The 20968-nt window shown below is 43.9% G+C and overlaps 1 protein-coding gene across 25 annotated transcripts in view; it reads left to right on the top strand.

Moving 5' to 3' along the window:
* ARPP21 (cAMP regulated phosphoprotein 21) overlaps positions 1 to 20968 on the top strand; it is a 184183-nt gene that overhangs the window by 113938 nt on the left and 49277 nt on the right. For 10 of the 25 annotated variants that reach the window (XM_061464327.1, XM_061464329.1, XM_061464326.1 and 7 more), the window contains 5 exons: positions 1554 to 1655; positions 8190 to 8227; positions 10272 to 10331; positions 12177 to 12409; positions 18861 to 19091. In XM_061464327.1, coding sequence (XP_061320311.1) covers positions 1554 to 1655; positions 8190 to 8227; positions 10272 to 10331; positions 12177 to 12409; positions 18861 to 19091 — 664 coding nt within the window. The remainder of the gene's footprint in view (positions 1 to 1553; positions 1656 to 8189; positions 8228 to 10271; positions 10332 to 12176; positions 12410 to 18860; positions 19092 to 20968) is intronic. The other 15 variants (XM_061464344.1, XM_061464336.1, XM_061464340.1 and 12 more) reach the window with 9 other exon arrangements.

Here is a 20968-nt window from a genome sequence, read left to right as displayed (position 1 = left end):
GCTTGGCGCAGGATGTGCTGCATGCCAAAGGGATGGGGGAATGCCGGCGGCTCCGGGCTCTGTGGAAGGCTGTGTCAGTCGCGTTTCCCAATGTCTCGCCTAACTATGGCAGTCGTGCCGCTCCCTGCAGCTTCCTCCTTCTGTGGTACCCATGCAGAGATGGATTTCAGTAAGGACTGATGAGAAACTGATGCAGCCCAAAAAAAGGAGAGAGGAAATAAACTCAAATCAAAATCCCCCAAACAAACATGTGATGGTGAGGCCAGGCTCATTTGAAAAAAAACCAACAAACCCATCCTAAATTAAGCTTTGACCCAAAATCAAGCAGTTTCACCTTCTCGTTCCCTCCCTCTCTCCTCCCGTGCTCTCGCCACCTTTTACTGTCTGTGTAACTTAACTTGCTTGTTGTGCATGTACTGTGGCAGACGTTCCCCTCTGTGTTGCCTGTGCTATAACACGCCCTTACCTGAGGTGAGCCTGATGAGTAGGGGAGTGCCAGGGAGATGAGTGTGTTTGTGCTGCCTGGAAAAGCGGGTGCTGGGCTGTTCCCATCCAGTGCAAGCTGCCTATGTGGAATATATTAACCCAAAGAACCAATCAAAAAGGGTTTCTTACGTGTATCGCTTTTATGAGAGAAGTCTCACAGGTAAGAAGACAGCCTCTGCTTTCTTTGCTTAGGTTGTGCTGGTGGAGGGAGCTGCCATTGAGTCTCTCATTGCCACGCTCCGTGTTTTCAGCAAAGGACTGATTTTTGTTTTCCTTTTTCCTTTATATTTTTAACTTTTCCCCTTGACTTCCAGTGGTCCAGAGCAGCCTCACCAGTTGTGCTGCATCCTTTGAAAGCAAACCCCAAGCGTTTTTAGGGTACGGCGAATATGGGCATCAGCCAAAGGAAAGCAACATGACCTCTCTCACGGGGAGCTGGGGTGCAGGGGGAGAAGGAGCAGTGTTGAAACCCAATTGCCAACCAAGTGTTTCTTGCTGAGGGTCCTTCTCTCCCATGGCACAGCCATTTCCTGAAAGGCACAGGCTTTTTGCCCTTCTTTTCCCAACGAGACTGAAGCTGAGGGTTCCTTGCCGTGCGGAAACGGTTGGGAGTGCTGTGCCAAATATCTGGGACTTCTCCTTGTTACACATAGGCTTTGGTGGGTTTCTTCTAGGGTTTGCAGTTTAGCTCTTCCAGCCTAGTTTCCCCTCTTCCCTTCCTTGATTCCACAGATTGCAAGCGCTGCCTGTGCTCCTGCTCCTTGTGGCAGTAGGAGAGCTGAGAAGTCTTAGTGGTCGAAGGCACTTAGGCTTGGGGTGAGAACACCCAGTTTTAGGATGGTGGGTCCACCCAAGCCATGCAGGAAGCCTTGTTTTGGCCACCTGGCTGTGTGGACTGGAAGCCCTTGGGTGCCCATCCTCGCAGGGTGCTCCGTGCAGGGACTACAGCTATTGTTTCCATGCTTCGTTTGTTTGAGTGAACATTTATTATTCTCAGCTGACAGTTACTTAACGGCAGTTTCTAACAGCTCAACTTATATAATCCTCCTGGTTTTCTTTCTGCTCAGCAAAACAGAATTCTTCCATTTAGAGATGACAGACGAAGTAAATCAATTGAAGAGAGAGAAGAGGAGTATCAGAGAGTGAGGGAGAGAATATTTGCACAAGATGTGAGTAGTTGTTTTAATTGCCTCTTTAGTGCCATACCTTCGCCGGTAGTCAGACAGTCTTGCCCCCCTCCAACACCAACACTGCAGCAGGACCTGCCCTGTGGGGCTGGAGGAGACAGGGAAGGGAGATTGGTGCAGAGGGTCTGAGAGGAGCTTGAGATATGTGGAGGTTGGCTTCCGGAGAAGGAGGTGATGATGAGCAGTGCAGGGAGAAGGGTAGAGGAAAGATCAGGCCCAGCATGTTGTCTGGGGAGTGCTTATCCCATTTCTTTGACTGTTCATGTTCGTGTGGTCTAGGTTTCCTTCTGTTTGCCATCTCTTTTGACAGGCAGAGCAGTGATTTAAATGGACACTCTCAATAAAGCAAAGCCATGTAAACTAAGGCCAGGTTGGCTGTTGGATGGGGCTCTAGCAACCTGGTCTAGTGGAAGGTGTCCCTGCTCATGGCAGGGGGTTGGAACTGGGTGAGCTCTAAGGTCCCTTCCAAGCCAAACCAGTCTGGGATTCTATGATGTTTGTTTCAAGCCGGATCAGATTTTCTAAGTGTCCTTTTGCATGGGTTTGTTTCTTTGGACCAGTGCTGTAGCACTACAACACTAAGAACAAAGATAAGCCAGAGGTTAAACATGGAGTTGCGTGGGGTTTTTATTTAAATGACCAGTTAAGGAGCTGTGTTTCTGCCATCAGAAAGAGTCACATTATTGATTTTGTTTTGAAAGGAATACAGTGAAACAGGCATTCTAATTCCTGCCCTTACCAAACAAATCAGAACATGCACAAGAAGCTATATTGCTAGAGAGAGGAAAACATTTAAATGTGAAACATCTGTGAGCAATACCTCCTGTTCCTGAAAAGGGAAGAAAATCATAGTTTGCTGTAATGTTGTAATGATGGGGTCCTAAAAGGGAAAAAAAACCTTATCATTTTACTGTTTCAGCGGGAGCTCTGCCGCTTAGAGGAATATGGGGATAAACCTGATTAAAACTGTTCCTGAAAATCATATTTGGCAGTGTCCATTTAAATTAAAGCTGTTCGTAGTTGCAGGTCTAATAGTATTGGTTTAGATATCCTTTTCTTTTGCTCTGGTTTTGGAGTTGCACGTGTCCGAGTTCTTTAGCAGAATACATTGCATTGTGTTAAGGTGTGGGTTGTCTGACGTGCGATAAGTAAGCTTGCTGTTTAATAAGTAGCTTGCCCCATCAGAATGGTTTTAGCCTCATTTTTTCTTCCTTGGCTGAGACAATTCCAGTAAAAGCAGAGGCCCTTCAGTTTGTGTTTTGCTTTCAGCGCGGGGCTCTGATGTATATATACTGTCACAGTATACATGGTAGAGTTAACTGGGTAGTTCAAGGGCTGTAAAAGCCTTTTTGTAATAAGCTAGAAGCAGCAACTTTCCTGTAGGAAACAGGTTGCAGAGGAGCTTGTGCAAACCCAAGAAATCTTTGGGTTTTAAAGCAGACTTCAAACGAGGCAAAATGTTGTTTAAAAATGCCAGATGGACAGTTGTTGCCCATACAGTGTAGCTTCTCTCCTAAGCAGCAGCTAGACATGCGAGGCTGGGAAACGGAGGTGGCTAGAACAGTGCTGAAACTCGCTCCACAATGTGAGTGCTGCTGGTTTTATCTTTAGATACTTGAGTTTTAAAGACGGGAGAGCAGTGAGCATTTTCATTGTCTACAGTAGGGGGTCGTTGTGGTCCGTTGGGTTGGTATCTCCAAGTGGCAAGACCTAAGTAACAGTGTGGTTTGTGGCAAGCATGTCAAGCGCACTGGGAGTGAGCACTTTTAAAGATCAGCACTGTTAGATATCTCTCCCTCTCTCTCTCATATCCACTCATTGAGCTCTCTCTCTGCTATTGCAGGTGTCAGTGAACATCGTAGGGCGATGAATTGCAGCAAGTTATATGAATACTATTAGGAGCATATGTCTCAGCTGAGCTGGTTTGAGTGGAGCACTCCCAGATATGCGGTGGTTTTTAAGAGGATGACAGTGGTTGTGGTGGTGGCTTTGTCAGCTTTAGGAAAGAGCGCAATGGCTTCCTATTATAGGTAGCCACTTACTGCATGTAAGGCTTTTTATAGTTGTAAGCCCCTCTGCAATAATTAATCATTCCAGTTCTCCCCAGGTTCCTCTGAGGTAGGTACCTAAGCTTTGTCATCCTGCAAATTATATATGTAGGAAGAGAGGCAAAGAGGGATCAATTACGTGGCATTTTTATTACCTCCATACTGTTTACACTGCCGTAGCCAAGCCTTGATCAGTGCCTTGCTTATGAACCTTAGCAAATGGATTGTAGATATTTCACTTCTAATTAGAGGATGCATGAAGAGAGCTTGCATGAGAGGTCTCCAAAGGGTAGCCACAAAGGTCAAGAATACTGCTGTAACATGTTGCACACAGCACCCCCTCTCTAAACATGTTCAAGATACCCAAAACTCCTTGGATTAACGTTATCAGCCCCGGAGTCAGATCCCTGATAAAATTCAGGAGGAAGAGGCACTCCGAGTATGGCCACAAAACCTTCTGTGCATGTTTCAAGTGCTGTGAGAAATGTCTTACCCCGGACCCCACGTCCCAGCCAACAGAAGGCTTGCTTGTCCTGCCTTTGAGTTTGCAGCCCTCGAGTGCATCACATAGCTTCCTTTCCGAGTGGGGAGGTTTTAGCAAAATAAATACGTTCATGAATAATGCCATCATTATGATAGTCCTTATGATGATTAGTCTGATATTAGTTTAAATTACGCTTCCTGGCAAGCTTTCCATCTGCTGTGTTGGCTATCATAAATTTTGATAAGGGGAGCTGGAGGCTTTAATGACTCCTGTCGTGTAGAGTCGTAACAAGCGGCAGGGATCGAGAAGCATGTTAATGGGATATCTTAATAAAAGAATTGGTGAAGAAATAAATAGTTAATAAACGCAATCATTCCAGCTTATTGAAATAAGATCTACAACACGCACCTCCAGCTTTTCAGGCGCTAATAGTAAAGCAGCACTGCAGGAGCTCTGTTATGCTCAAAGCTGTTTTCAAGGGTTTCTTTTTTATGTCACAAAGCCTACAACCTTCCTTCTTAAAACACGTTTTTCATTGGAAACTTCGTTTTACAACAGTTCATGAATTTTACAACTAAGTGCGCTGGAACAGAGGAGGTGGAGTACCTGGGTCTTTGCAAAGGAGAAGCTTCTTGTCTGAACTGCTTTAGTTGCTTTGAGCAGGTTGAAAAGTAATTGTCCAAGAAAGACAAAGAACGATCTGAAGGAATAAAAGGTAGATGTTCTTTCCCTCTCTGATAAGTCAAGTTGTAGATTTAACGGAAAATCCCAAATGCGTGTGTAAATGATACACTGCATTTGGCTTTTAAGCAAGCAGAAAATTGATTCTAAAGACTAGCAATTGGATTATGTGGGGGGAATGTCATTCTTCAAGGTTAACACAGCGCATAACCTCATGAGCCAGAATCACGTAAGGACCATCCACTGGTCATAATTCTATTCTCAAGTCATCATTGTGTATTCACTGAAAAATGACCATGTTTTATAACTTGCACAAACGCTGGAATTGCCCATGGCACGCATGGGATGTGTTAAAGGGAATACACCATGCTTTTTCCTTTGTCTTGTTAATTGTAATGGCTGGTTTTGACTTAGGAGTGTATTCTGAAGAGCCAGATCCTTAAGACAAAATAATCATGACTCCTCTTCTTAAGAAACCACTGAGGATCTTTATCATGCTCTGATTAAAGAGTTTCAAGAAAGAAATATTTGAAAACATGGCTTCAGCCTTTCCTATCCTTCTAGTAGGAAAAGGTTAGGAAGAAGAAGGTTTAAAACAAATAGAAACAAAACAAAGACATGCCTTGTGTTGGGAACCAGAAACCTATAGGTACTAAAACCCCCTCGCTACTGTACAGAGCCTTTGCTTGCGGTTGCAGAGCAAGCAATAAGCATTAGTCGGAAGCCTGAGATCCATCACATCTTGTTAACTGATGTGAAAATGATTACCTGATGGTATCCAGAGCAGGATATTCCTGCATGTTAATAGTTATCTATGTTGGTTAACGTAATTAAAACTAAGAGCAGCAACCCCCAGTATACCTAATGCCCTGGCAGAGCTGATGCACCTTTTCCAGTGGAGACTTTAAAAGGTTTTAGGAAACTGGAAGAGTGAAATACTCATCTCATAAATGACAGTCATCCAGAGCACCCGAATGGAAACTGTGCCTGCAGAGGCCTCCAGGGAGGTGAATTTTGTAGGTCATCTTGCAAAACTCTGTTCCTTTTGTAGGTTTGTTTCCAGTGTCTTTGAGTATCCAAGAACCAAGCATTTGAAGAATGTTTTTTGACTCCAGCTCTCATGCTGGCTACTTAAGCTTTCCTGGTGCTTTAAATTGAGCTCTGTTGATGCTATAGATCAGGAAAGCGAGTCCTGACCTTGTAGTAGCTCAGTTGCTACCCAGAGCTGCTTAGCTATCTGATATTTAACTGTAAGAATAACATAATAAAGAAGTGCCTGTCTTCTCTGCCTCACACCTGTACAGAAATATAGTTTCCAGGGATGGTGTGGCCCTGTGCCATCAGCATTAGTCAGGAAGACAAATGGAGTTATTACGGGCACTGTCTTTAAGTCTGTAATGCAGTTGATAGTGATACCCATTGAGATAGTGAAAAGGGAGCGGACCTCTCCCCTTGCTTGATTGAAGTATAAACCCTAGATATTTATCCTGCTGCTGCCCCAATCCCTATAAAACCTTGGCAAAGAAATCCAGACAGGTGCGTGCCCCTTTGCTTTTGTGACTTTGTGGGAACACAGACCAGTACTCTGGTCTAACAAGAGATTACTTGCTTGTCCTTGAAGAGTAGCTATAGTGCTGCTTTGGAAATGTGACAGCTGTGAAGTCAATGCACAAGTGTCCATCATGAACCTCAAAGGGAAGGCAGCCCCACAGTTGAGGCTGTAGAAGCCCACGGGATGATTTTGCTGTGCTCATAGGTACTTAAAGTATGCTGAAGTCTGCACAGCCACCTTTGTTCATGAACCCTTGTGAGTAAGGTACATAAAAGGAGAGAAAAGGCAGTCATAGTGGTACAAAGGATTCCAGTGGTTTTAGAGGGAATAGATCGTGTCTCCTCTCGGACTGGGGTGAAACCCTAGGTCTGCTGTTGATGGTGGGAATTTGATCCCTGGGAACGAAGAACTTGTTCCTCACATCTTAAGGCTTTGTGCTAAGGAGAGACGCACTCGCCACAGATGCTGCCCAGAGCCTTGCATGTTTACTAGGGGTGCAGGGTGGGAGCTCAGCTGGGAAGCCCACTGAGCTGTCAGATGTTCCCTGGTGTGGATGCTGGACGTGGGTAATTACAGCTTTAATGAGAAACCACATTTCCTTCTCGGAGCTGATTCCCTCCTTGTATGAAGAGATGGGATGGCACTGGCTGTGGTGCCAAGGGGAAACTTTGCCCATCATCTGCTGAGCACTGGGAATGAGCTTCTGGTGTTGGCTGGTGCTGAGTAGGTCATTAGCTCGCCCTTTCTGAAACAGAAACATTCCTAATCCTTGCATATCCCACACCATTAAAATTTGACACAGCTAATGATGGCATTGTATTATTCTTCCAGCTGAGTCCTGCTGTTACAGAAGTAAAGGGCACGATCTCTGGTGCCCTCCTCCCTTTTGTTTAAAATCAGTGCAAGTGCTGATTGTTCTTTCTTCTCTACATCACGGAGATATAATCCAGTGACAGCTACGAGGCACTTTGTGTAGTGAACATGAAATAGGAGGGGAATGAAAAAATCAAAGAGGGAGAATTATTCATGGGAAATTGAGCACAGCTTCATTTCTCCAAATAAAAAACCAAGTAATGCTAAAAGAGTTACGCAGTTGCCCATAGGATTTATTTCTTCCGAGCCCTTCACCTTCCACAGGATCAAATTCCTCCAGCAGAGAACTTGTTTGAAATAGGCTATTATTGATGTTAATATTATTACTAACATGATTATCACCATTTTGTATCTCAATGTGGGTACGACTGTTTCCTCTCCAGCTGTAAAATGTGAAAGCAGACAGTATTTTCAGTACTGCAGTATCTTCTCTCCCTTTGAAGAGCTTTGTCAGTTCTGCATGCTTTCCTGTTTGTCCTTCCTACCTGCGGCTCTGTGCTCTTCTGCAGGCTCCTTTTGAGGTGGTAGGGCAGACCACTGGAGCCTCATTACGTAGGAAAAGCCTTTTTTCCCCTTTGAATTGCCAGTACTTTGCACACCCCACCTTCTTCTGATCTCAGGAGTGAGCAGTTTCAGTTTGTTTCCAAACTGAGACCCCTCGTTGGCAATGTGTTGTAATGCATGGAGTTTATTTTATTGGCCTGACCTTATTCTTGACCTTTTTTCCCCCACCCCTCTTGTCTTCTGCAAATGCAAATGATGCATGATTTGAAATCCCCTTAAGCCTGAACAGGGGAGGTAATTCTAAACTCAAGGAAAGAATTGGGACAGCAGAGCATATCTAGAACGTCTGATACAATGCCTTTTTTATTTTTCAGTCAGTTTGCTCCCAGGAAAACCTTTTTGTGGAAAACAGGTAAAAAAATAGCTTGCTTTTTTTTTTTTTTTAATGTTAAATTTAGCTGTTTCTTCTATTATTTTCTCTCTCTCTAGTTCTAGAGTTGTTAATGTGAAGACTGAGCATATTTGTAATCCGTGTTATCTGCAGTGATTTTTGGGCTGTAAGAGGGGGAGGGAAAGAGATTGCCTTGCAGATTGTATCTGAGCAGATAAGGAGCTACTGCTGCTTTCCCAAGACGGGGTGTTCTGGTTTAGAAAGCAGGTTGTGGGAGGGAGGGGGGAGCCCACCTAAGGTTTCATCTCCAATGCCCACTCTATCTCTGGAGTGCTTTTAGCATTTAACTCACTGATCTTTAAAAAGCACTCTGGCTGATGGTGTGTATGAACCATCGTGCTTGTGTTTCTGCTGTTTAACCTGTTCTCCTGTGGGGCTGAGCAGCAGCACTGATTTCATCTCGTGCTCTTGGAGGTTGCCAAATGCCCCAGACCTGCTTTCCTGCTGCGTTGTAGTAATTATGTAGTAATGAAATGCTGACACCTGACACGCAGTTCCTTTGCATGACTGTGTGGTGGTTCTTATGGATGGGGTTTTTCATTATAATAAATCCACCTAAAGGGAAGAAGAAACTATTTAAGATCCACAAAATGTGAAGTATTGGATCCGTAGCAGCCATAAATTAGCTTAACTGCGTTGAAAAGCTTGGAAATTGTGCACCTTTATGGCAAGTAAGGATTTTAACCAAAACACTGGGATTTTTGCTGGCGAGAGTTTGAGCAGTGCTAGCCCAGGTCTGCCCTGTGCAGGTTTTAAAGCTGTTTAGCATCCCCTTTGCAGAAAGGGGGGTTATCTTTTATAGTATATCTGTCTCTGTCCATCCTTACGTCTGTCAGATGCATTTATGGGTGAGGCTGTTCTCACAGAAATGACTCCACAATAATGGTATAAACCAGCTTTTCCGATGGACAGTCGTGTAAGTGGAATGAGGGAAGGCCCTCAGGAGGTAATGGCCACTATCCTCCAACCAACTCCTATTCTGAGAGCCAAGGCTATTTCCTCAGCTGCTGCTTCTGTATCATGACTATGGAAATATGTTTTATCAAAACTGGAACAAAGGAAACCAAAAAGTAAAAGGCAGATGCTCCCATAAGCCTCCTTTTCCCTCTCTGGAGAGACTGGGACAGGAAGCGTGATGCAGTTATTCCCATTCCCATGTCAGTATGGAAAGTGCTCGGGTACTTCACTGCTGAGGGTAAGGTGGGGACCTTTATGGGATGAACCAGGAACTTCCTAGCCAGCCCTCCACCGGTTTATGCGTTCCATCCCACGCCTGCCTGCAGGAGAATGTAGCCAGTCCTGCTGTTTGCATGTGGTTCCTTTTGCTTGAACCTGAGAGCTGGTGTGAGGATGCATACCCGGCGGAGAGCAGTAAAAGGCCAGGATGGAAACTGGGCTGCTGTTACTGCCTGCCCTCTCGTTGTCAAGAGGGATTCTTCAACTGTATTCCTCAGAACACTGCTTTTTCTTGCTGCATGCCTTACAGCCTTTGGCCAGGTGAAGCACTTACATGTGTACTTGGCTCCATGCACGTGAGCAGCCTTGCTGATTTGCTGTGTTGGAAGCGGGGTATGTGTTTAAGTGCTTTGCCTTTCTTTTTCATCAGAGAACCTGAGCACTTCTCTGAGCTGCAGAGGTTTCCAAGTGACTTAGCAAGTGCTTAAGATGATAAATGCACAGTTTTGCTGGTTTGCATTTTTTTATGTTCTTATTGGGTGATAGTTTAATGAATTGTGTTTTGGATGCAGGTGTATGGTTTCTTGGCTTCTGAGCATTACCTTGCTCAGTAACAGGGTATGTTAAATGGCCTTCAGCCTCCCTGGCTGACATGTCTGTGTTCAGTTGACTGTGCACGCTTACGGGGCGTGCAATTTTAGCCTCGGTTGTTTAAGCTATGAATCTAGCACAAGTTGGAAGATGATGCTAGAAATGAAATACAGCTTTACAGATAAGATCAATTTGAATTGCCATGTCTGTTACCGTAATCTTTCTTTTCGTTTTTCAGTAGGCTGTTGGAAGACAATAGCATATGCAATGATACCCATAAGAAAAGACAGCTTTTTAGGTTTGTATGGCTTTATTTAATATTCAATTCCCAGTAACTCTCACTCATGATTCTGTGTCCTCGCCGAGGGAGGCTCGGACAGGTGGGGGTATGTCAGTTTGCTGGATGAAAAGAAGAATGGACAACAGAAATCTGACCCACGCTCCGTGAATGGGGAGCTCACAACGAGACCCTTTCCTTGGATTTTACAGGTCTTTGGCTCAGGAGCCATATGGGATTTTCAGCTGCTTGGTTGCCACAGTCTGGGGGTGACCGTGACTGGTGGAAGTTCATTTTGCTCTAGTCTATACAACAGGCACGTTGCACAGACCAGTGCCCAGACTGACCTTTCTTCCTTTCATTGGTTTATTAAAAGCTGAAATAGAAGCAAGACGTTCCCTTCTCTAAAGCAGCAGTGTTTTGAAATGCTTTCTCTGTGAACTTTGTACTCCAAACTCAATTCCTTCTGCCCAGAGAACATTCAGATGTGTCCTGTATCCCAAATTGTGCCCCAAGCCACAGGGAGTTAGCAGGAGTCAGTCCATGTTTTCATGGAGAACTCATGCTGGCCACAGATAGCAGGCAGAAAAACTCTTCTCCATGCATTTTTGGGCTAGCCTTGGTGATCTGAGAGTCTTGGATTGAGCGTGCAGGATTAAGGAGCCATCTTATGCGCAGACACTCTTAATAACCCGTATCTGCTTGGGTTTGGGGAACAGAAAGGAATTTTGTGTACGCCCAAACCGCTGACAGCTGGGATACAGAAGCATTCTGTTTCTCTTTTCCACTAGGATCTAAGGGCATTGTTAATTTCTAAGCACAAGAAGGACAGTCTGGAAATAATATACTTTGGTTTGTTTTTTTTTTTATTTTCCAGTGAAATTTTGAAGACAATTTATTTAAAAAAGATTTTTCCTTTATTTTTTGTGTTGCTGCTTTTGTGCTGTTTCTCTTCCCCACTGTCTGGGTCTAGCAAAGGTCACCAGGTTAATACTGCTGATCCCATCTGTGACGGGCTCTGGTCACAGGCAAGGAACGCGCCAGCCTGATCCCGCCTGTGATACGCTGCTCCTTCGTGTACCAAGTGACAGAGCTTGGCAGGTTCTCCAGTCTTCTAAAAGCCATCCTAAAGCCAGTGTTATTAACATCACTTGGGCTAACAGTGGTGGAGCACTAAGCTGTGGTAGGCATGCTGGTTTTATCTTGGCCGCACACTGCAAGCAGTTCACCTCCACGTTCTACTCACAGTTTACTGTGCTGTTACTCACAGTACACTGGCTGTACAAGGACAGACAGCCTCCACCCAGAGATCCTTGCAGCTGCTGTATGCAGAGGAACAGAAAGCAGAAAACCCATCCAACTGGTGGATCTCTAAGTGGAGCATTAGCACAGGCCAGTTTGGGGTCGCTCTGGGAAGACACATGGTTAGGGGAAGGCTTTGGATAACTACAGAGCAGATGATGGGTGTGATAGAAGCAAGGAGGATGGATATGAAGACAAAGGGTACAGGGCAGGTGAAGTTAGTGAGAAAAATATAGCAACAGCTAAGGGAGAAGTAGTGAGAGGGTTGCTGAGGGAAGACACGGGCCAGCAGGCAACAGAAACGCTGCATCAGCCCCATGCAGTGGAGTCCTCTTAGGATGTACGCAAAGGGGAAGCAGTGGTAAGTGCTGTGCATGTAAAAGGGTATAGTAGTGTTCACTTGCTGAAGGCAGATGGGTACAGGAGTCAGGTGCCCTATTTCAGGCATGCTTTTGTAAATGCAGAGTATTTCCTTTATTAGTCTCACTGCACGGTACCCAAGGATACGCTTTGCCCTGATACGGTTTTATTGGTGCATAAACCTTTGTTTCCTGGTGTCTGTAGGGGTAACAGGGACAGCATGGGGAAGACATCTGGCAGTCGACAGAGCAGTACAGAGAACGAACTGAAATGGGCAGACCACCAGAGACCGTGGAGCAGCACAGACTCGGACAGCTCAAATCGAAACTTGAAGCCAGCCATAACAAAGACAGCCAGTTTTGGTGGGATAACCGTCCTGACGAGAGGAGATAGCTCATCAAGTAACAGAAGTACCGGCAAACTGTCTAAAACAGGTAGCTAGTACTGTATTGGGTTCACAGGGCTACTTGTTCTGCGGTGATGAATGGCTGTGCTGCTGCTTGCTTGAGTGTGGTGTATCACAGAGTGGTTTGGGTTGGAAGGGACCTTCAAAGATCATCGAGTCCAATGCCCATTGTTTAACTAGATGGTGGCTTACATGAACAGATGCATTCCCTGTGCCTGGCAGATGTGTATGCCTGTATGTCCGTCTATGTGCGGAGCTACCTGGGTACCCGGTATTGAGGTTTTTAGGCATCAAGAAGAAAACTGGTGCCTGAGGTTTGCAGATCATCGGTGAGTTAGGCTTTTCCTGGAGCAGAGTATGTACGTGTCTGTTTGATCGCTGTCTTCACTTGTAGCCTGAAAAGGTGGCACTCCTTTCAGACAAAGCACGGAGTTCATAACCTGTTTGTTAAGCTTTTTGAATCGTGCGGAATTAAATGTCGTGTATCCGATGAGAAATCCAAGAACGTTTTGTTGTCGCTGCTAAAATTCAGACCAGCTGGATCCTGGAGTACATACAGCCTCTCCCTTGCTGCTGGTGGATGAGGCAGTGTGCTGCGGTGGGAGCAGGCAGCAGTGCTGGGCTCACAGAGGTCCCCTCATCTCTCGGTTTTCTTGTTTAGTTCCCATTAAATGAAAGCACCATTTCAGGAGACTGGGAACGTGGTGGGAATTCTGCATTTATTTGCATTAACTTCATGGGTACATTAACATAGGAGTGAGTCACAGGGCTTAGATCAAAGTAACTTCAAGCCATGCCATTAAGCCACTCCATTATATTTATGTGTAGAAGTGCATAATAAATAATGAGCCCATCAGATGATTCCATCAGTTTGGTTCATTTGATGCATATAGTACAGGACAAGTGGTAATCAATACTTAGCACTTAGTGCTTTTCCAGCTTGAGAGTGTTTTATGGACAGTATTTCATTTAAACCCAGTTTATCAAACCTGGGTTGGTCAGATTTCACTCCTGTTCCCAAAACTGTACAGTGATTTTGCCGTGATTCAGGATGCAGTGGAAGGGATGCTTTATTTTTCAGGATAAATCGATAAAGCTTTTTACTTGGCAACTACATTTTGGACCTCTGTATCTTGAACACAGCTTAAAATTTTATAGAACCATAAAATCGTTTAGGTTAGATGGGTGAATGAATCCCTTGAGTGAATGGGACATCCCAGGGTAGCCAGCACTGCTGATAAATGATGGAAAGCGGCTTGGTGAGCCCTTCCACCAGCTCCTTTCAGCACCCTAGGATGGATCACATCCAGCCCTATAGACCTGTGTGTGTCTTAAGTGGTGCAGGAGGTTGCTGACCTTATCCTCTTAGATCATGGGGGCTTCATTCAGTCAACCTGTCCATCAGCCTGAGGAAAGTCATAGGAAATAATATCTGAATCACTATTTCTGTCCTTCTCTCTAAAATATGATGGAATTGGCATTAAAGCAGATTAAGAATGACTGTTCAAAAAACAATGGGGAAATATGTCTTGATAATAAAGCGTTCTCTCTTTACTGACAAATGCTGAGTGCATTCAGAGCTGTCAGAGCCCCCACATGCTGTTTGCATATGTTTTCGAAGGTACATTAGGTACCAAGCGATACTTCAGGGTGCATGTTTTGCATTCGATCTTCATTACTCTGTGTTCTGGTCGCAGGCAGCACTGGATGTCCCCAGGCTCACTGCACGTTTAAAGTTTGCTCATGTTTTCATTTTGGAGGATCTTGTTTATGTTCTGCTGTTTTCACTATAGCGGCTGAAATGGGGTTGCAGAAGTGTAGCTACAAATGTTAGCCGTGCAGCCCTGGTAGCGTGGCAGAACCTGGTAGGCACCAATTCTGTCCTTGTTCTCCCCTGCAGAAAGTATTAGTCTGATCTCTGAAGGGCTTTATGATTCACAGCAATAAATTTAACACATTTTTGTGTTGCATATAGTATGTATGAAATCAGTCTGAAGTCATGAGTAGGTCAAAATGTTCTTCACTGGCTGAATGATGGCAAATGTGAACATTTGAAATGTGAAAGTTGTTCTGCATACGTGACAGTCATGCAGAAGCATTGACAAGCATCCTTCTTGAGCATGGGAGTACTAAACCTTTCAGGCTTCTCGCAGATGGTGCACAGCTGCCTTAGAGTATATCCAGCAATGCAGTGTCAGCATTAATATGTCCATTTTTAATATTTTCACCAAAACTAAATGTTCTGCCCTTAACCTTAACATCTGATAAATGAGTAATTGATGGTACATAGCAGACAAACAGAAACTGAGGCATAGAAAGATGTTAGCCTCCCCTTAGGCAAAGACTGATCACAGAACATGCTGTTTCCCGCAGTGGTGTCAATTAGTCTTAGACTTTAATTGCATCCAGCTGCTTGGGAATTAGAGCTTAGCAAAGGAATGATGTTGTTTCTTTCTTGCAAACTTCACAAACGTGGCTGTTTGAAACCCATTACATGGTTATCTTACTGGTTCTGATGGTTGCTTTCCTGCACCTGTTGATGGTTTAGAAAGCCTTATTCCACTGCAAATCACAGACCATATAGCTCAAATAAAGTCATCTTTGTTGCTCTGAAGCTCAGTAGGTATGGAGAGATGTTTTGAGCCATAATTCAATATTGAGTGGAGTCTTAATAATTTAACAAATTGCAGTCAGATTGCATACACTACAATTTAGGACGTGATAAAAAACCTTGGCTAATTCAGACTTGCAGTAATATAGTAGACTTCCCAGGGCTGACTAAGCATGTTGAGGGGCAAGTGAAATAGATGTCCCTGTAGGCATAAAAGATGTCTCTAACACACCCATAAGAGAAAATCTAGCTCATCAACTCTGATGTTACTGTCACTGACACATAACAACAGGTTTTAATACACATTATTAGGAGGGAAGACATGATATGTTTCAAAGAAATGTCCTCTGAGTATCTCCATATCTGTTTAATTGATGGAAGACTCAAAAGATGTAACCATTGCATCTTTAGCTTCTCTTAATGTGTTTTCCATTCGGTGGAATGCACGTCTGTTAGAGCTGGTGTCTTTCCTCCCCATTTACCAAAAGCCGTCTGCACTGGGGCATTAGCTGTGTTGATACAGATCTGTAGGGATCATTAACTTCCTTGGAGGGGCTCCAAGTAATTGGAGCCCCAGTCTAATCTCTCCTGTTAGATGTTCATTGACACTCCTGTTGGGGAAGGACCATTATACGCAGGCATTGCAATATATTAACCCTTTTAGCATTAGCCCGATGGATCTTCTGAGTCAGAGACACTCTAGGAATGTTGATGTATGGGCAATAAAACCCAAGGCAACTGCTCCCGGTCATACTCTGTGCACCAACTGGCTGTACTGAAGCATCAGTCCTATTCTTAGAGGTGCAACTTGCAGAGAAATGATTGTGTTCACATGAGCAGGTACCATTATCCTAAAGACTACGTCCATTGTAATACACAGAAATGCAAGTGCCTTACAAAAGTAGTAAATAAATATTCCCAAGCCAAGAAACTGCGTCTAAGACATCTCCAGAAGTGGTCAGTGCTCTGCTGTCCCTGAAGAATTGACTGTCTGGAACAAGTAGTGGGTAGATTTTGAGAGTCCAGTTGATAAGAAAGGAAATACCTCAGGCGTGGAAGGTGGGATGAGCAGAGTCATCAGATACTGAATGCTGTCCCAAAGAAAACAGAGCAAGATATGGCACATCACTCACTGGCACTCAGATTATTGGGAAGTTAATGGTACCTCTGTGCTCTTCCCTCCAAGAACCCTCTCAACTATTAAGTGCTTGTGGTGATTTTTCTATCTCTTTTTCTTCTGTCACTCTTTTTGAACTGCTGTATCTCTCAATACTTTAGAGCAATGGAAAGCGATGGAAAATATAAAGGTTATTATTATGTCAGCTGTGAAGCAGCAAGAAAATTACAGAAGAATCTAGAAGTAGCCATCATTCCATACTGAAAAAGAAGAGGTTGGGTTGTATAATGGGGGCAAAAACCTCATTTAGCCCGAGTTCCTTTCAGAAGTCTTTAGCAAGACATCTCTTAATGTGAATCTGAATAAAGTCAAATAGTTCACTCTTTTTTTCATTTGCTACAGTACTGGATTCATCATGTGGTGAGTTCTTATTCCACGTTTAGACACTGTGAAAGCAGCTAATCAGAGCTACAAAGACAAGATTAATTGGTGTTAATTTCTAAACAGTAGTCTTGGAATTTACTTGGCTTAATATGTGTAGACTTAAAATGATAGGAAATAAGTTGTAGTGGTGGAAAAAATTGAAAATAGATCATTCTTATACATGAGAAATAAGGCAAAATTGGTTAAGTATTAATTTCTGGGATTTTTCTTTTAGATTCAGAAAATTGCTGATATGGATTTGTGTCTTGTTTGGGGTCTATCAGAATCACCACCTTGATCTGCTGACATAGGAAAACAGATCTCTGTTTTAAGGCAGACATCTCATACCTCTTGTGTTGGCCAAGGTGGAGTGATAGCTCCAGAGGTTTTTCCACTGCTTCTGTCTACCCTTTGATGGGTACATCTGAATTCATTGCAGTCCTTTGGCTTTTAACATTCAGAAGCTGGTAAAGATCAATCCACAATTCTGCCATGAAAGCAGCTGAAAAGGGGAGAAGCAGCAAACAGTTGAATGTCAGAGCTGCAATGTGCTTTATCCTCATAGCATTCTCCAGAATAGCACGAAAAGGGGAGAGAAAAGTCTGAACTTGGGTTTGATACCGCATGCATGCTTAGGAAAAAAGGGATTATGTAATCTCATCACCCCTCCTGCATCTCCAGTTAGCCTTCTAACCTGTTGAATTCAATAGGTGATGAAAGAGAGGAGAAAGTAAAGCAAGAACTCAAAGAAGCAAGGGAGATGGCAGATACTGCTTGCAGCTTGCTGAGGATGACCACCAGCAATATCTCTGCAATTTGTAGAAACACTGGAATCTGAAATGATCCAATAAATGAAACTATCCCTGCAGGAATAATCTTTCTAACTCCCCAGCCTCAGTCCACAAGGAGGGGGAAAAATACAGCAACTAATACAACTTTGATGTGTCTATATAAGAATGAAACATTTCATCTAAAATCTCTGCCAGTCTCTCAATTAGGTACCGGAGAAGCAGATTTAAGCTCCTGCTGATGGCAAATAATGCACAGCTCATAAAGAGGACTGTCTATAGTAGCTGCCATATGAGTATAAAGTTTAAAGAAGATGGATAAAAATGTGTTTTGCACAATAATCCATATTAGTCTGTGGAAAGACCCTCTGTTAAGTAACAAGATGCTGGTGCGCTTTCTTCAGAAGAAACCTATTTTGGTCTAATTATGAGGCAATAAATCAATTTCAATATGCATTTTACTGAAAACGAATCCAAGGCTCTAAGCAGTCCACTGCAGTCCTCCTGTGGCATCCCTAATATGAAGGATGTAACTTGCTCTTTAAAATGTTTGCTAAAACCTAAGTCTGGGTTCTGGGTTTTCTTTGAGTATGCACCTGCAGAAAGGCACTAAGGAGGTTAGTAATTATTGTAAGATGCATAGTCAATGCACAGAAGTAAAGTAACAGAAGTTGCAATTAAAATATACTTTATTTTTGGGAGGAAGCATCCATAGGGGTATTTGCTTTCATACCTCCCTTGTATTTGTCCTAACATGCTGCTTCAGGGAAGCCATTCACCTGAGCCTTATGCTCTCAGAGATCCATGTCATTTTTGCACGAAGCAAACTGAAATCTCATCAAGTAAAAGCCCTGAAGTTTGGAAATAGTATTTGTTGTTTGAAATAATGCATCTCCCCATCCTCCCAGGCAGCAGTGTGTTTTAGCACATTTCATCCATCTTGATTGAGCCATTTTAATAGGCTAGGTGCCGAAACACCCAAGTGGCAGAAGTCTTGGGTAGGTTTAAGTTAAAATACATATGGCACAGCCTCTGTGCTACTTGTCTGTGACAATTGCTGTTGCTGGGTTGGGGTTTTGTTTGTCTTTACAGAAGATGTTCCATTTGCTCTTGTGTAGGCTTTTTAATTGGTTGCTTGGTTTTCCTTTCATTCGAAACCAACATGTTTAGGTTTTATGCCTTTATATAGTGGTTTTATACCTTTTATATATACCTTATATAAATATACCTTTTATATATATAGTTTTCATACCTTTTTATACCTTATGATCCAATATTGCTGAATGATAAATACATGCTGAGTGCTTTGCGTTGTTTGATAAAGCTGTTTGTTGGCTGGGGGGAAGCGGTTCTTGGAGGAGGGAGGTCATTGAACTGTAGAAATGCCACTGGATGCTGAGCTCAGCAGGGAGTGGGAACCCCACCTCCTGCCTGCTGGGCATGGACCAGTGCTTGCCTTTGCAGCCGGTGAGGGCTGCCCTCATGTCTGATGGGGACTGCGGTCCCTTGTAACCCCTCTGCCGTGTTTGTGTCTCTCTGTTAGGCTCAGAGTCTTCCAGCAGCGCTGGCTCCTCAGGGTCACTGTCACGGTTACATCAGCCTCTCCAAAGTGCATCTCTTGTCCCCGGGGTGACGGCCAGCTCTTCGGGCAGCGTGTCCTACCCTGAGAACGGGATGAGTGGCCAGGTGGCCCCCAGTAACACCAGCTATATCATTCTTCCACTTGAAGCTGCAGGGATACCGCCTGGCAGCATCCTTCTGAACCCGCACACAGGTCAGTACAATGTCCTCCTGCCTGATGCTGCCCTTTGGCATTTCCAGTGTAATCTGGGGAGTTGACAGATTTCTTGTTTCTGGAGATACTTTCCTTGAGACACTTGATAAGGAAGCTTGTACACATGGGAGTGACGTTTGGCAGGGTGTTTTCTCATGTCCGCAGGCACAGCTGGGTTGGCTTTGTGAGGCTGTTGTGGCATGGCAAGTAGGAAGTGATACAAAGCCCACTTGTGCAGTTCCAGAGAGGATATTACTCTTGTAAAGTCCTAGTACTCCTTGGCTGTGAATCCTCTGAGATTCTATTGATTTCAGTAACAAATACTTTTCCATACCAAGCATGCTGAGATTCGGTGCAACCGAAATGTAATGTCAAAGTCTTAGGCACTGTGCTTGACAGCAGAATTTCAAAAGGCTTAAAAGGCTGCATTTGAATTAGCACATCAGAGTTTGTTGTGAGCTCTGTGATTAGCCATTGTATTGAAACTGGAAATCTGCTGAAAGCAAGCTGTACCCTCTGCAATTCCTGGTAGTTAGCAGCACTGTGGCACACAAGTGAGGCACTTGGAGTCACCCAGCGCTGTGGATGCTTCAGCAACTATTCAGCTTGAACTGGAGTGCTTGATGGAAGATAAAGGCAATTTGGTACCTCCTGGGTCCAGATGAAGTCCAGGTTGCATTCTGCTATTACTCCCCACAGTGTTGTACTTTGCAAGGTTAGATATAGATTAGATATAAGGAAGAAATTCTTTCCTGTTAGGGTGGTGAGGCACTGGAATGGGTTGCCCAGGGAGGTTGTGAATGCTCCATCCCTGGCGGTGTTCAAGGCCAGGTTGGACAGAGCCTTGGGTGAGATGGTTTAGTGTGAGGTGTCCCTGCCCATGGCAGGGGGTTGGAACTGGATGATCTTAAGGTCTCTTCCAACCCTAACTGTTCTATGGTTCTAAGATTACAAAGGCTCAGGGAGGTTGAGACCGTAATGGTTCTGCAGTGATTTGGGTTATTTCAGTGACTATGATTAGCTGTGCTGTCAACCTTAGCTGAGTTATTCCGTGTTTAAAATAACAAAGCCTACAGTGTAGTATGTGTTCTGTTGTATTGGGAGCTGAGAGTGAACTCCAAACTAGTTTTTCCAAGTCTTTAATGGAGCATTTGGGAGCTTTTTATGTGGAGCTTTTTGCTTCTAGCCAGTATTTTGTGTCTCTTACGCCCCTGTGTTCCAATGTTTTGGTGCAAATACATGAAGCTCACACTAAAAATACTTTTCTTTTTGGTCAGAATTCGGTCAAGAAAAACTGAAAATTGCAGCATTTGAGAAAAACATAGCCTTGACAATCCATTAAAGCAAGCTCTCCACAGGCAGTTAGAGACAGTATCTGGGGCTGATCAATATCCATCAGCATACGCAAAATCAGGCATTAGTAGTTGTTTGCTTAGATTCCAATGTGATACATTCTTTCCAGAGAGGTGACTTAGTAACTTGCTCAAATCAGTGCCTTTTTTAAAGCTTTTACTACTTACGTGTGCTTTTGCCAAGCTATTGTAGTATTGACATGGGAGCCTAATACAGTCAGCGTAAATGGGATTTGGGGCATTTCTTAAACACTCGGGGGAGAGGACAGAGTAGGAGATGGGCGTAAGACAAAACCCATCATTGCTGTTGGTTTGGCAGTTGGCAGTTCTGTCTGTAACACTGGAATTCCTTGGCCAGTACAGAAGACAGCATTCTGCATGCTATGTGGTCCACTTCCACACAGAAGTCATCCATAATTCAGGTGATAGAACTGTCCATTTAGCAATTTACCTCAGCTAGCTCATGGTACCTAGGAAATCTTTTTCTGCTATAGGTAATAGTGCCCTTCAGTGCTGTCACTAGAC

Source organism: Pezoporus flaviventris, unplaced genomic scaffold (assembly GCF_033815535.1).
Source record: "Pezoporus flaviventris isolate CSIRO_AGI_PZ_B2104156 unplaced genomic scaffold, CSIRO_AGI_Pfla_v1 ptg000037l, whole genome shotgun sequence".
NCBI lineage: Eukaryota > Metazoa > Chordata > Aves > Psittaciformes > Psittacidae > Pezoporus > Pezoporus flaviventris.
This window is presented reverse-complemented; position numbering and strand designations above follow the sequence as displayed.